The 16,652-nt window shown below is 41.9% G+C and overlaps 3 protein-coding genes across 4 annotated transcripts in view; 1 reads left to right on the plus strand and 2 right to left on the minus strand.

The window, feature by feature from the left end:
- Positions 1 to 7,192: 7,192 nt before the first annotated feature.
- On the minus strand, positions 7,193 to 8,711 carry fabp4a (fatty acid binding protein 4a). Its single transcript, XM_079175830.1, has 4 exons — positions 8,585 to 8,711; positions 8,230 to 8,405; positions 8,022 to 8,123; positions 7,193 to 7,379 (listed from the first exon to the last, which is right to left on the minus strand). Exons 1-4 carry the CDS (start codon positions 8,655 to 8,657, stop codon positions 7,329 to 7,331), a joined length of 402 nt encoding a protein of 133 aa, XP_079031956.1. The 5' UTR covers positions 8,658 to 8,711; the 3' UTR covers positions 7,193 to 7,328.
- A 1,404-nt stretch (positions 8,712 to 10,115) lies between these two features.
- On the minus strand, positions 10,116 to 12,194 carry mrpl53 (mitochondrial ribosomal protein L53). The gene is made up of 3 exons (XM_079175560.1): positions 12,088 to 12,194; positions 11,186 to 11,298; positions 10,116 to 10,327 (listed from the first exon to the last, which is right to left on the minus strand). Exons 1-3 carry the CDS (start codon positions 12,180 to 12,182, stop codon positions 10,209 to 10,211), a joined length of 327 nt encoding a protein of 108 aa, XP_079031686.1. The 5' UTR covers positions 12,183 to 12,194; the 3' UTR covers positions 10,116 to 10,208.
- A 2,998-nt stretch (positions 12,195 to 15,192) lies between these two features.
- Positions 15,193 to 16,652, plus strand: part of pag1 (phosphoprotein membrane anchor with glycosphingolipid microdomains 1) — a 38,944-nt gene continuing 37,484 nt past the window's right edge. For both annotated transcript variants that reach the window (XM_079176625.1, XM_079176626.1), the window contains exon 1: positions 15,193 to 15,289. The gene's annotated coding sequence lies outside the window, so the exon portion shown is untranslated. The remainder of the gene's footprint in view (positions 15,290 to 16,652) is intronic.

Here is a 16,652-nt window from a genome sequence, read left to right on the forward strand (position 1 = left end):
CTGGCGTCTAAAATCAGTGCAGTCCATTTCCACCATCACCATGCCTTATTTAGCTCCACTGGTGTCAGCATCTTGACTCTTTTAGTCACAAGCTCCAGTTTCCATTCTGCTTTTTCCCCCATCAAAAGTGCCTTCCAACACAAAGAGCTAACAAAAGAGTCGATCCACAGAGGGTGCTTGTTGCTTTAACGTGCAGCTGTGCGTTGTAGGGAACGCATCTGAGTTCTTTCTCTCTGAGTTTCACACGGACGTCGACTCAAACAGCTGTAAACCCATAGACCTCAGATTTATGGTTTTACAGTGAAGCTTCAGAAAGAAAAACAACCCTGTCCTACAAAAGCATTAGCAAACAGCTTCGGCTGCTTCACGGCTCTTATGGGAGTGCCGTTACTGTACACCAACAAAGTGCATGACTCTTAATGATTGTCACCTTGGCAACAGATGTGAAAGTAAAGCTATAAACATAACTTTGCTGTTTGGGTTTACGCTGTTGTAAAGCCTGTTTACAAACCACTTGGAGAAAGGTCAGCGTGTGATTAATGGCTTCCTTTTCCTCCCGCCTATCACAGGCTGTGGTTATCTCTCCAGTGCATTGTGGGGAAGTGCCTGCTGCCTTCAGCATGTCTCAAAGTCTCCATCATGCCAACTTTCCTGATGGCCTATTGTCTTTTTTAATAAAAGTTTCCAAAGCCAAGTCCAACCTGTCTGTGCTCACAATGTATTCTCAAACATTGCATGATACCCTAACCCTGCTCAGTCTCCGGCTATTGTAACATGAATTGCTTAATAAAGCACTGAAAACTTGATTACAGCTATTAATGATATCATATATTCACTTTACACGGAGACACAGTGTCACATTGCCAGTGTTGTGCAGTGCCTGTTCCAAAATGTGCCTGTTGAGAACGGGCCTTGCTTGGCCTCTGCTTTCATCTCAAATACTTCACACTCGACACTATCCGTCTTTGGCTAGATCTCCTGTCTCTCCAGCTTCTTTTTTTGCCATCTGTTCTTGGATGTAAGGTACCAAACGTCAGAGAATGAGCTGTAGCCTACCCAGCATGCCGTTCAGTGGGGTAAATACACTGCACAGCGCGTGCACATAACGCACTATACTTACAATATATCCAGATCTCAAGAGCTCGCATCCGACACTGCACTTCCTTAGGTCCTCAGCAATACTTACACACATACAGACAGACAGACAGACAGACAGACAGACAGACAAAGGGATCAATTTGAAGTTCAAAAGTATAAAGTCTGAGCTTCAGTCAATCATGTTTCTAAACCTTATCTGCCTCGGTCTGCACTCACATGGCTTAATACGACATTGAACCCAGGGCAGAGAGAAAATATCAACTCCATTCAGCCATACCACCTGCAACAGAACATCAGTGTATCTGTGTGCATACTTATGGCATAGAAACCACAACAAAGCCTTACTTTACCATTTACATTACCACTCGGATTCTTTGAAATCTGGTTTTGCTTGTGCAAAGGCAGGCTGCTGTATTGTTTGGCACAAGAGTGCGAATGGTGCTTCCTGTGGGACAGTCAAATTGTAGACTGTAATGTCTTCTCCTGAAGTCCCCAGCGTTGCTTGCTAATGGGTCATGGAAAATGGTCACATATGTTTTTGACATCAAAGTTTCAAAGCATCCCAAGACGATCTTCATGGGTAATGTTGATTTCATTTGCTTTTCCTGTGTTGATTTTCATGATAAGATGTACAAGTCCTGCAGATAACAATTTAAAGTAAACTCAGATTTCATATTTTAATCCATCAGCAAATTAGTTCTCCAATCTGCAGCTTCTTTGGGGCAGAACAATGCATACATCTCACAGCTTCACTGATTTGATCATGTAGGAATTTAGTGTTTGAAGTTTGTTTTCGTCCACAGAAGTTCCGTTCACGCTCTTCATGCTGCGGCCATAAAGTAAACCGCTCTGCCTGTTACAGAGTCACGGAATTCCTCTTGAGGGTTTTTAGACAAAGAATGCTTGATGTGAGCAAACAGAGGCCATCCACAGTGTTACTTCATATGGTTTGTTCAGACCCACACAAGAATACACACACACACACACTGTGTTCAAAGAGCACCCCATTCCTCACTCACCCCATCACCATCCCCCCCTCCAGATTACAGATCTCATGTCCTCCCACACAGTAGTCATAGGAGGAGTGGATGAGCCCAACACTGGGGTAAATTAAGACTTTTTATTACCTAGCAAAACATGTATTTATCTGCTGTTGAACAGAGATGCACAAGCATAGACACACTGACTGAAAAGCAAGCTGGTTAAACATGCTTGTATATGCAGAGTGCTGAGTTCTGAATGCCGTGCTCTCTAGGGGAAACCATTGTGTTGGCGCAGGTTTGTACAGCCTCACTTTAAAGAATTCCACCATCCTTCCTCTGAGCCATACAATCACTCGCAGCAGGGACTTAGCTTAGCTTTGACAGGAACTCCTGTGGGGTGACTTGAAAAACAATGATTCTTTGTGGTGTCGTCAAAGGCAAAACTGAATTTCCTCACATACAGTGGAAAGGCTGTTTCTCCACCCGTTCACTTAGTTCGTTTGAAAAGACCCGCTTTATTAGGAATATCATTTTGAGGTTGATACGTTAAGGACTTTTTCAATGCATCAAGCAACCATCTAAATCTGTCTCACATATCAAGCAAAGGAATCCCAAAACACCATGAATATTTCTCATGCTAGTCGGCTTTAGCTGAGCCTGTGACCTCTCCGTGTGTGAGGCCAGAGAGGAAGCAGAAGTGAAAGTTTTTCCTTGTCTGTTCTAGTTTGTTGCGATGGTCTTAAAGAAGCAAGTATGTTTGTATGCAGTGGAAATGACAAATTGTGCCCATCGACTACTGATATGTGACAAAGAAAGATCCTTTTAAAATGTTTTGGTTGAATCCAGAACTCCACATTGCAACCTTTGATCCAAAGCAGAGTCGCTTCCTGAAATCCCAGACGTGTCTCTCTGAGTGTTTTGGGGAGATAATAGTACAGCTTGCCTCTGTGCGACCAGACAGCTTGCATAACATTCGTAGACGTGTTGATGAAATCAGAGTTAGCTCTTAAGTGTAACTGGAATGCAAAGTTCAGTGGCAAGAAAGCTTGTTGCACGGCAACCCGCCTCCCCTACGGTCCCTGTGGGGCCTCAACTGACATACTTCTGCCCAGATGTTTGCTTTCTCAGGGAGACTGATCTTGGGTCAGCATAGGTGCCATAGGTCCTGCGGAGAGGATTGAAGTAAAACTGATGTGTGTTCAGTATTTTGAGTGAATGTGGAGGTATGTACTTCAGTGAGCTGTCTCTAGGTGGGGGTTGATCTCAGGGTTGTCCCCACCCTCCAGCAGAATCCTTAGTGGAAAAACACAAAGAGTGGGAGAGGGCTTTTTTCCTGTAATCATGTTTTTATTCTTGAATTTCCCTGAAACCAAAGTGGCTCAGACTCAACACATCAAGCCCCAATGAGAAAGCTGACGTCAATTTGTAGTGAAGTCCAGACATGCTGTTCTTTTGTGTCATCGTTGTAATGCTTTAAAGTAACACTTTAAAACACTTTAAAGTAGAATTTGTTGCTGGAAAAGGGGGTTGTTTGGGGCATTTATTGTTTGACAGTTAAAATCATTGAGAACAAGCATTAAAACCTTTCCAGGCAGTTAAAGTTGAAGTGTCCTTGAGCGAGACACTGAACCCCAAGTTGCTCCCCGGTTGCTTTATATCAGCCCACTGCTCCTTACTGCATAGGATGAGTTTAATGCAGGGTGTGGATTTCCTGTATGTACCTGTATGTATTTGACAAGTATAACATAGTTCACATTTAGAAGAAAAACAACTGGAAAAGGAAGTGATCTCTCACTTTTAAAACTAATCTGTCTGAGGTGGGAAAATGTCCCTGAGTTTGTTCCTAACTTTCCTGGTTGTTTATATTTCCTGTGATATTTGGTTAGAAAATCCCAAATATTGTCCTCTGCATCACAGATTAGATTGTTGTGACTGAACATTTACAGCCCCAGACGCTGTGGTCTACACATCATTCTCTCTTGGTGGGATTCGTGCCAAAGCCCAGCATCCCTGAATCAAAGAATGGGTGAGTGACTGCATTTAGCAAGATCCTGGCCATGAAAGCAGGTCCTCCACCAGCAAATGAACCAATAAAAAGTGAATCACTCATGACGGAAATGATAGAAAGTCTACTCAGATGTAATTACTGGAGCACATTTGTAATGTATATTCGGAAGTGCACTGTGAAGAAAAGTAATGTTGTATGTTGCATTAGAACGAAAGCTCGTCCACTTAAACATGAAATGTGTCTGTGTTTGACATGCACACGTTTCATACAGTAGCACATCTTTCATTTACATACATATTTATATATTTAAATACCCATACAATCATGCAGATGTTACATACTGAACAGATGGTGGAGTTGATTTCAGACCAGGAGAGTGATACTAGTAAACATGACATCTGTCAGGGCGTCTGGGGAAATTACATTACATTACATTACATTACAGTCATTTCTTTTTTTAGCTGGCTTACTTTTAGAATCATTTTCTGGCCTGCATGCAAAACGTCACAACCCCCCCGTGGTCTATCTGTGCACGTGCCCGACAGAGTTTAAGTTAAGGACAAGCAGAGAGAGGACAAGCGAAGGAAGGGTGTCAGCGCTGCTGTACAAGTAGAGCTTTCCAGATGTTTTGCAAAGGATGTGATTTCATTCTTCTAAAGTCCAAGACAATCTCTCTTAACAAAAAAACAACCCCAGTGTCAACAAGATACCTTTGTCTTTATAGCATGAGACCACACACACACACAAATACATACACACACACACAAACGTATAGACACATGCAATGAGGGGGGAAATCCGCAGCTTACATTGTATGAGGAGTTACTTTTAGCGAGATGACATTTATGCCACATTTCTTATACTTCAGTGTTTTCTCTGGTACATGATTTTAAAAGAACTGTCCTAATGGACGTCTGGACCTCTGCCAGCTAACTCTCAGCAGGCTTCTCGCTATCATTGTCCTTCCTTAACAGTTTCCTAATTTTCACTTTGCTGATGGGAGGTTTGCCTCGGTCAAGATCGGACCTTTCCTCTCCGGTGGAATACCTCACCTTTCTATCCTGTTTGGCCAAAGGCTAACAACGTATTATTTCACATGTGCAGAGAGAATATCACTGGTAATGTTTATGGTTGTATGTTTTTTTATACTGTCCAACTCCCGTCTATTAAAATGTTGAAGCTGCAACTCGTGGAACAATGCTAAAAGCTATATCACTGAGAGCCACTTACAAAAAGCTCCACTTTCCATTAATTAGGAAACACCAAAGTCCATCAAATCAAGATGTGGGAGATAAAACAGGGCGGTGGAGATCTGCCTCATCCCCGCAGTTATCCAAACAAAGTGATGGCGACGCCTGTGGATCACAAGCGCTGCACCTGTAAGTCAATCCGTAGCAGATGTGATCTCTTCTCTCTGGCTGTGAGAAAATGACCATGCTTTTAAGAGTACTTTTAGAATGTGTATACAGAATACCCAGCATCAGACACAGAATGTACACACACAAGATAAAAGCAACAGCTCTCCAATTGAATTCGAACATAATTTAGTAATGGATAGCAGAGCATTCACAGCATGTATGAAAGAAGCAAGGTTTACTTTTAGCAATATCCTTGTTGACATAGATCACATTCAAATCTATGTGAGATGATTCATGATGCACTCCAGCAAACACTAAGGATCGTCTTTTCTTTTATCGCCATGTCCTTTACCACAGATCACATTTCCTTATGGCCAACAAAGGCAAAACACAATCCCATTTTGGCATGTTTGGAGATTTTGTGGCATGTTCAGATTAACCTTGTGGACTCCAGTTCCCAAGTGAAGTGCACACAGCACATTAAACGGTAGATAGCAGCTTCACTAAATAATGTGAAGAGCCAGAAACCAACCAACACTCCTCGAACACTCCCTGGACCCAGATGTTCTGTGTGTCGGTTTGTTTGTTCCAATTTCATAAAACACATCCTTGTATAGGACAATACATAATGTGAGCACACTATACTATAATAATGACAATGTTAGAACTCTGTTTATTTCATTGAAGAAGGGATAATGCACATCAATTGATCGACATCATAAGCTGTGATTTTGCACTTCCTTTAACCGTTTCAGACTTGTGCTGTGTGTTATTTGGCAGAGGTTCAGGTTCGTTACCAAAAGGCTCTTCCGCTGTCGAAAGGAAATGTCTTTGAGGCGTTAAAAACACTTTTACAACTTTACTCTGGTGACCTTTGCTAGCCGTCCACTGGGACATCATCGTCCACTTGGTGCTCCCCAAAGTACAAACACAGTGTGCCTTCCTTGACTACTGCCGGTACCATTGTCCCTGCAGAAAGAAACGAGAGTGTTGACCCACAATTCCACCTGTTTCAGCTGTTTTGGCCATTAGGTCCAATCAGTGCTATCGTCACGCTTTTCCTGTCGTGGGAAACAATCCCCCAACCTTCCCCAGCCCAACATACTGAAACACTTAGCCAGTGGCCAAATACTGGGGATTACCCATAATGCTTTTTAGTTTCTCCATGTACGCACAGCTGCCAGTACGGGAAATGTTTGACCTCCCAAAAGGGAAGAGGGGATACATTTCCTCACTGACCTCTCCGCATGATGCGCTCAATACTTCTGAAGAAGAGTTCACATTCCTCCAGGAGTCCCTGCCAGCACACATCATACATCATCAGGATGACTTTTACATCTTGACCTTTGAATAGGGAATATGTTTGGATCATTTTGCGTGTCCTCGGACCAAAATAAGGAAGCATGAAAGGACTGCACGAGCCAAAGTTACTGGAAAAAGTGATTGGATGTGGAATAATTACAGAAATATTCTCCAAGCAAGGGAATAAAGCATTAAAGTCAGGAAATCGGCGTGTCAGATTAGGTTCCCATTAGAGCACTTTTTGTGCAGCATTCCTCAGCATGCCCTGATGATTGGAATGCTTTGAAGAATGTTATAATTGAATCTGGACGTTACACCATCCAAAAAAAAATAATGAACTCAGAGACACGGTTTTGATACATTTTCATAAATTTTTATTCAAATCACCACAACAATTCCAAATGAAACCAAATGTGTCATGTTGGAGAACGGAGGCACAGAAATTTAATTTTGGCAACACAGTGAAGATAAAAAATAGAAAGAGCAGGACACGCCTTTACTTTAGTTTGTTTTTTTGCGCTCATTGAACTGAGCCTGTCATCCGGCAATGCATCCTTTGAGTGGGCCGAAGGGACCCCATCACTCCTTTACGTATGTCCTCACTGCGATCACATCTCCCATAATGCATTTCTGTGGGAAGAGAGAGAGAGAGAGAGAGAGAGAGAGAGAGAGAGAGAGAGAGAGAGAGAGAGAGAGAGAGAGAGAGAGAGAGATCAGGGGCAGATCAAAAGAGGCACAGTTGCAAAGAGGGTGAAGTTGAATTCTTGCATACGTTTTGAGTTTCTGGAAGAACTCTATAATATTTGTGTTTCCAAAGTCAATGTTACAGTATATCTTTTTTAAATATCTAGTGATATAAACTAACTGCCATCTTCCTAGTCCACATAAGGGAATACTTTGATTTATTTTGTCATTATTGTATTTAATTGCATTACTCTTCCCACTGTTACATTAGAATTTCTTGTGGTAGAATGACATTTTAAGCCAAATATTTTTACCCTAAGATACATGTTTGCTTTTATTCTCTCGAGTGGAATGTGGGCAGAGGAGTGGTGGGAATAAGTGGTTGTGAACATATTTAATTTACATTGAAAGCCTTTTTATTAACACTAATGAACAAATCAAACATGAAAAGAGCCTGTGAATTTTTTTAAGTGGTGCTTATGAGTGATGAAGCACTTTTACATTACTTATTGGACACATTTAAAAGTTATAAAAGCGAGTTGCTAAGCAAGTTGGCCGGTTTAATTTCCCAGAAAAGTTCATCCTTACCGCTATCAACTTCCCATCCGTGATCTCCCTCTCGATGTTCGTCTCTTTGCCGTCCCAGCTCTGTTTCTGCACAAGTTTGCCGTTCTCCAGAGTCACCACGGTCTGCAGGGCACACAACAGACACACGCCGTTACACCTCCAGCACAGACACACGCACACTCTGCGGTGGTCTCTCTCTCTCTCTCTCTCTCTCTCACACCGCACTAACCATCGTCTTCCTATCGTCTGCGGTCGTCTCCTCAAATGGCTCGTTGAGCTTGAACTTGATTTCAGTAGTTTTGAAGGTGCTCTGAGACTTCAGGCAGACCTTCCCGTCATCGTCCACGGTCACTATCAAATTGGGCTTGGTCCGATTCCCCACCTGCCGGGTCGCAAAGCCCACACCTGCACAGCAAGATCATCGAAATGCATAAAATATAAACACAGTGAAGGTGTTGGAAAAAAAACAAATATTATATATAGCAATCCGACATGAAATCAATAGTCAAGTGAGCATAATTAAATTCACAAATAAGCAACAACTGACAGTCTGATAGTGGCTTTACACCCACACCCTCTCCTACCAATTGCTTTCATGTAGTCATCAAAGTTCTCGCTGGAAACCATCTTCCACGTCCCAACAAATTTCTCAACCATGTTTGCAGTGTCTGATGTGATATCCCGGGTAACAAGCAGCGGAGTGACTCTGGGTTCAACTCTTTCACTGTGGGAACAGACCCGTTTTTAAAGGGCCAGCCCAACGTCCAGGGACGCGGTGGGAACCAATCACAGACTGCTACGTCACATAATTGAGCGTTGAAGTTCCGTCTCTCGTTCCTCTTGCTACGAGCGTGTGTCACTAAATGTGTTTTCTTATAAACAACAAAATCCGAAACGTCATGGGTGTTTTGTTTATATTCTGAGATTAAACGGGCATTTTTAATATCTTATATTGTAATTTTTACCAACGGTTATTCTGTTAGCATGCAGAAACAACACATCCCATGAGTCTAAAGCAGGTGGCACACTGTTAAAGCCTCATGGGAGATGTCGTGGTGGACTGTTGCCCATTATGTATTTTAAATTCCTCTGGGATTATGAATGGTTACTAATACCTTTAATATTAATAAATGAATAACTTACTAATGCTTTATAGATCAAGTATAAGCTGATAACCATGCTGGTTGGCCTGGTTGTTCAACGATATATTTGTACATGGTGGCTACCATGAGCTAACTCTATTAACAATTTATTATTTGTAACAGTAGACTTGGCGATTAAATATTCACTTATTTATTAATGCAAATTAATATTAAAGAGAGACTGGTTTGTCAGAAATTAGAAGAACCTCATTATCAATTGATGATGATTAGTTACATTTATAACTAGTATACAAGCTATTTGGATTATTTTACAACCTCACAACCGATCTATAACGCATCAATACATTATTTTAACATTTTACAGAGGGTGACACATTAGGAGATGGTACTAATTTGACTTGCCATTATATAAAAACATTTTAAGAGTTATTTATCTATATGAACGGTAAACTCTATTAGGAACTGGTGAAAATACATTTCCGAGTGTGAAAACCATGACTGTAGTAATAATAATCCATCCATGACGAAAACCCCATAAAGTCACAGATGCTAATGGGTCAGAGAGTTGCTAGCAGAGGGGACAGGATTTCAGTTATCTGTGCCTGGGCGACAGTGGGGCTGCATCGAAAACTGTGCCAAATTACATTTAAGCCTGCTGTGTCAAAGGTTGGAGCTTGCATAATGTTCTCTGAAATGCTGGAAGGATCTCTTTTATCAGGAAAATGCCACATTATGCAAGGTCACACCGTGACTGTACTGATCACAGCATGTTTTTTTAGCAGCTCGAGCATTTCAATTGATGTCTTTAATATGAAGAAAATGAGCATAGCTGATGGGGCTAATGTCGACGCGCTTTCCCCTGAACGAGAGGGTGCCGTACTTTTTTAATTCGACAGTGAAGTTCATGTTGATAGCGATGAACATCTGGTAGGATTTGATCCTTCAGCAAAGTCAGTATCATCATTATTTCACAGCACAATCATTGCAGGAAAGCTTCAGTGAGAGGTCAATCCACATTTAAATTAAATACTTTAATAATAAAAATCCCAGAATATACACAGCTACATACAGATTCATTCCACACATATATTTGACACAGCGATCATTATTTCTTTGCTGCGATTTTGGCCTGCAGGTCCTTGGCCGTGCACAGCGACTGAAATGCATTCAGCATCTCGCTGCTGGTCAGCTTCGCTCCCTTCATCACCAGCTTGTCTCCGTCTACTGTAGCAGAAAAAGACAAAGACACGAGGAGACGACTCAGAATGACACATATCTCTGTATAAGGAGCACAACAAGCAGAAAGGTCAAAGGCTAACTGAGCAGAAGTCGAGTAACTCACAACGGGCATCATCCGTACAATGTTCTGCTGAACTGTGACAGACATCTCAACTTTGGAAAAGTGCTTGACTCCTTGTGTGTGAGTAATCATGCAGTAACACCGTCAGCAGGAAACTTCAACACAAGCAACAACCCAGTAGCACTCTTAAAAGGACTGTTTTTAAAGACAGAGCCCATCTGGAACTACTGCAATTATAACATAAAACAGGTCAAATGTTTTCTTCAAGCGCTGGCTCAAATGACTTTCTTATGATAGATATAGTCTCTGTAGTGTCTTTCTAGATTTAAAGAAATTAAAAGAAGCAATTCTGAGGATGTTAATATGACAAAATGTAATTTAGGTGTTTAGACGCATTATGACGCCTTTAGTCCATCTATCTCTCTCAGCCAAAAAGTGTGTCAATGTTAAAACATTTCTTTAATATTGTCTGCTTGAGGTTTTACAAATGCAACATTTCAAATCCTGTCTTTGATAATTACTCGGCCGTTTGTAATTTCTTTACTGCATACAAATGATGGGTGAAATTCAGACATAAGAACTCACAAACAACATAAATTGGCTTCATGGGGGTATAAATGAATTTAAAAAACCGTCTGTACAACAGTTTGTGACTCGACATATCTTCAGCGGTTTAACCCGAACTGCAAATGCAAAACTCCGGCCACAATCACACTGCTTCATAAAGTCCCACGCTGAGATACATTCTCCCACATATTTGAATGTGCTCCGGTGATACTTACAGTAAGTGATGTCCACTACGGGCGCAGACTGGTCGTGCCTCACCACCGATATCACCTCACAGTTCATGTTGGTAGACCTGGCCTTCTCTGAGCCCACCATGGCCAGAAACTCCCTGTGGGGCAAGAGGAGCGTGTTACAGACCGATTACATTACTGCATGAATATTTCCAGTTGTTGCTACTGTGCACTGGAAGTATTTTAACATTTGGTATTGCTGCATTTACTCCACTACCTTATTCTCCCCCCTACACAATCATGTTCAACATTATTCACCAACCCAGGTCTTATTTTGCTTGATTAGACCTCATGTGAGGACTGTGCTCGTCCTTTACACTTTGTTGCACCCTACGGGTGGGAGAGGTTACAGGTTTATTCCTCCTACTGGTTGATGAAGTTTCGTTATCTCTATTAATTCCTACATAGCACAGCTCAAGGGTTAACACACGCATCCTAACGGGCCGGACAGTTTGACGTGTCGCTGCAGAGCAAACACAGGTGTAACTAATTAACTAATCATGGCCCTGTGTGTGCTGGCTCACTGGAATGGCTGTGACACACTTAAAATAACCATGTTTAACTATAATTACTCAATTACACCAGTGTTGAAACTACATGACATGGGGGCTGCTGTGAAAAGGGATTTAAAAAACTAAAAACAAAACATCACCACTTCTTATAAAACATGTAACTCCAGCCCCAAATATATGAGAAGTTAGACTACATTAGCCAACGTAAATAAACAACCTAAAGACTGAACTAGCTAACTAGTTTGGATACAATGTCGCAGACGGTCACCTCATTGTTAAAAATACTCCGTTTTTTACACAGTCCATTGACACAAAAACGAATCCCCCCCCCCACACACACACATACACAGCGAGACTTTCACACACACTTCTTACCGCGTGGACCGGACGTTAGACTCAAACGGACAAAACTGGACCGCTATTTTCTTCACAGCCTTCAGAACCACGGTCGCTTTGCTGGGAGCCGCCATGTTTTCTGCCGTGAACTCTAACCTCGGCAGAGAGCGGCGCTTCTCACGTGGGCCACTAGAGGGCGCCAGATGATAAATAACTGTACAGTGTGACGCAGTAGACTGGGAGGGAAACAGTTGATTGTATTTGAACCATGGAGGCCTAATAAATGTCGGATTGTGTGATGATATACATTTTATATATTATGCCTGTTCATCAGGTTTTTTATTCTCTGCTACTTGGTTTTTCAGTGATTTATATTTCAACCTTTATAGTTCTTCATTACAGTTCTTCAAAAAAAACGGGACAACGTTTGATTTGCATCTTGTATTTGCTCTTTGAGAGTTGGAGCATTAATATGTATGAGGCATGACATTTATGGTTGGCAATGCTGCACACCTCATGTGTAAATGTATATCCAACATGCTGAGACCCGGTGTGTTGGTTGCTGAGCTTCAGACCACTATCAATGACGTACAACCCTATTCCTGCTCTCTCATATGATGACAGGTGTTTATTCAAGCCCACATTAACGGTTAAATAACACCACTAGAAGTAATATTAACAGCCTTTATAAAGATTAACAGTATGTAAGATGCAGCACCATCTTGTTCACAACAACATGACAAAGCTCATTTGCAAACTCTCAGGGAAACCGACTGTGGCACCATCCTGTAATCAACTGACAACGGATGTCACAGTGCAGAATTATGTTAGGAGAGGACAGGGGGGTCTCTGACTGCACTAAGTCAATAAAGGAGGTGCTGCTCTCCAAATCGACAATCAAACAGACACATCTCCTAATCAAATAGACATGGAGGATGGGAACTGGTCTTCCCTGCACTCAGCAGATGAAAAAAAGGTCAAAAACCTGTCAGGGTATATAAAAACATGTCAGAAATGGAAATGCATTTAAATTTTGATTGAGTTAGCACTCAAGTTAAATTTAATCATGGCATAAATTGCTTCTGTGAAATAAGTAAGTGTGTGTGTGTGTGTGTGTGTGTGTGTGTGTGTGTGTGTGTGTGTGTGTGTGTGTACGTGCGTGCGTGTGTGTGTCTAATGGGGCAGTTTGCTGCATGACATCAAAACAACAACTCTTGTTTTTTTGCAAGGGACGGTTGCCAAATCGCATTAGAGCGTAGTGTGTGTTCATCTCTTGCCCACATTTTGTTAGCATAAAAAAAACAAAAAATCTGTAAATATATATAACAACTGATAATTGTCAGTGCTCAAATATTTTTTGGACTTATTCTTTCAGAAATTTGGAGAAAAAAAAACTGCATATCACCTCAGCTGCACGTTTTCTATAAAAACATTTGCATTGCATTTGCACTTCCTTTGCCTCTGTTCAGTACAGCCGCTGTGTATTTATAACCACCCTGTTTTCAGGGCGTATGTAGAACAAATGTGTTATTCTCAGATCAGCCCACCCGAGCTTCTGCAATTCATACTAACTTCAACACGCCTCAAGTCTCTTTCCTGAGCGGCCGACAGTCCGACGCAGCCTGTGACAGTTGGTCAGTGGAGGCACTGGGCTCTAAATTTAGACATACGGCTACTGAGAGGCAGAAGCATTTCCTATACACTCCCCACACCCATACACACACACACACACACACAGACACTTATTAAGTAGTTGTACTGTAAGTCCGGCAATAAGAAAGTGGGGGAGAGAGCGCTCAGAAACAATGAATGCTCAAGAGGATGTTTGACCTAAAAGAAAGGAGGTATTGTGTTGGTGCAGGATTTCATTTATCAAGTCCTCTGCTTGAGCACAATAATAACTCATGAAATGTCGTTTTCATTGTAAAATGATCCTATAAGGAGGCACTGGTGTTTAGGATGTTCTGCTTTTTGTTCTTTTTTCAACTATTAATGCTGCTCTGTTATTGTTGCCTCTACTTCTTGGTGTACTATTGTTGTTTCGATGTTGGGTAACTTGTTTCTATATGTCACAGCACCGTTAGTTTAAGAGTTCACATCTTTTATTCACACACATGAGCTGCTTCTGAGAGAATGAATTGGGAAATATTGTGACAATGTGTGTGAGAACACCCAGGTTTTTTTGTGGGGGGAAATACCAGTGCATTGTTGGTGAAAAGGTAGTTCACCCTCGAGATTAATAATGAACAAGGAAGTAGCACTTTGGTAGTATTGTATTCATTACAACAGTCACTATTCAAGTTCTGTGTCCCTATAAGGAGCTCCCAGATGTCATAGGGTGACCCCAGCAGTGTGACGAACACAAATTCACAGCATCACCGACTATAATTCTAGCTCTTTTAATGATTCTTTCTACTATGAAATATAACTAAGCTTTCATAAATCGTAAAACAAAAAAAAATTCTCAAGGCAATATGTGCAGACGCGGGGGGAAAGTTGTGAGCATTAGCAAAGATTTGTCATTGAATTTTGAGGAAGTTATATATGATCTTTTGGTGGTTAGCCTATACAAAACATGAACAATTAAGAAGTTTGTAAGAACATAGTCAAGTCCATTTTATTTATATACTGTAGCCCCAAATCACAAATCTAATCAGCCTCAAGAGGCTTTTTTATGCATTATATATTGGTCTATTCAACCTTCTGCATTTGATATTTCTTTATTAGTATTTTATAGGCTATGTAAATTCAACATAATGCATTTATCATCATTATATTTTGTTTATAATGAGATTTAATTCAAAAACAGTTTAGCAGCACATCTACCAGTAGCCAGTATTGGAGCCCTTTAAGCTTCAGTACCCGGGAACTACATTTCCCACAAAGCCTCGCGCCGCAGCAGCTCTCTCTCTCTCTCTCTCTCTCTCTCTCTCGAGCACTCCTCCTCCTCCTCCTCCCACCACCAGCGTCCTGCTGCCTGGCGGAGCTCGCAGAGCGGGGCAGACTGAAATGAACAGCCCCGTGTGTCTCTCACGTCCAGAAATGTGCGCAGGCTGAAGAACGAGTTGCGTCGTTGTCTCTCTGTGTACATCTTCTTCAGACACCATCAATCTCTTTAATGTTGCACCGGAAGCTTTAGACGAAGGATACACGCGCACTAAACAAATCCAACCACTTTCTGATCAACCAGCCGCTGAACGCAGATTTTTTTATTTTTTTTGGATAGCCCTCTTTTTCTCTGGTAAGCGCTCGTTTCATGTCTCCACACCTCCTGCGTAAAAGTTATTGTGGTTGCTTGTGTTTCACATCACTGCTGCAATGTGTGTGTATATATATATATATGTGTGTGTGTGTGGAGGGATGCATCGGGAAACTTCACCGACAGAGAGTACTCTGTAGTTGTGACTGCGGCACGCTCGGTGCTCGCAGTGAAGCCGAACGTGAGTATAGCGGTCGAGCAGGAACAGAGACTTGTTGCCTTCAAAAACCAAAACATTGTTGTGTGTGTGTGTGTGTGTGTGTGTGTGTCTCCTGTTCATGTTAAACAGCGCGCGGATGCTGATGCTGCGGGTGACACTTGAATGTTTTGGGAGCAGCTGTCTCTCCTCAGCGTTTTTCCATTTGGTCTTGTTTAAAATAGGCTTGTAGTGTGTAGCCTCCTGTCTATTTGTCAATCTCCTGCTGCGTTAGGTTTTTATGTTTTAGGAATGTATTGTTTGTAAAATATGACTGTATACTGGTGCTATCTAACCACAAACCTTTATATTCCTATGAAATGAATGGACTTATACTAGGACTATAGTGAGGTTCTCCTGTGTGCCTCCTTGTACATCGTGTCCATATCAATATATGTATTATAAGAACGTGGTCTGCATTCATGAAGTCGGTTATGGTTTGGCTTTCTTCTTCAGGTGTTATTTTCAAGGCTCACCAACATTTGTGGGGAAACTGTTCCAATTCTCACGACGAGCGAGATACGCCTGTGCTTGTTTTTGAGACGCCTGTCAACTTCCCCAGTGTTGACAGATTTACTGGTTTAAGTTGCACACGCACACACACACACACACACACACACACACACAGAGCACCATATAGTGTGTGGATGGTCATGTGTGTAGATGCTGCTAAGCCCTCTGGGTAACCTCAGACATGCCTCGTCCTCACTGACACTGACAAGTACATGGCCTCTCCTTCCTTTTTAGAGCATTCATGAATAAACATACTGTACATGTGCATATGTGATGTTTGGTGAGGCAGAGACACACACACACACACACACACGCACTATAGTCTACAAACATTCTTCTCTATAACTGTAAATCAGAATTTCCTCTCTGCTGACCTGCCGAATAAATAAACACCCTTTTTCACACTCTGTCAGTTCTCCTTCGGGTTCTCTCTTTTACCCACAACGCTCTCCCACACACACACACACACACACACACACACACCTACACACACACACACACACACACACACACACACACACACACACAGAGCCAAATACCGCCAATAGACCCCCCCCCCCACACACACACACACACACACACACTGCAGCCTGTGCTGATTTGTTCAGTTGTTGCAGGCCATCCAGCCTGCAGCAG

Source organism: Pholis gunnellus, assembly GCF_910591455.1.
Source record: "Pholis gunnellus genome assembly, chromosome: 16".
Lineage (NCBI taxonomy): Eukaryota > Metazoa > Chordata > Actinopteri > Perciformes > Pholidae > Pholis > Pholis gunnellus.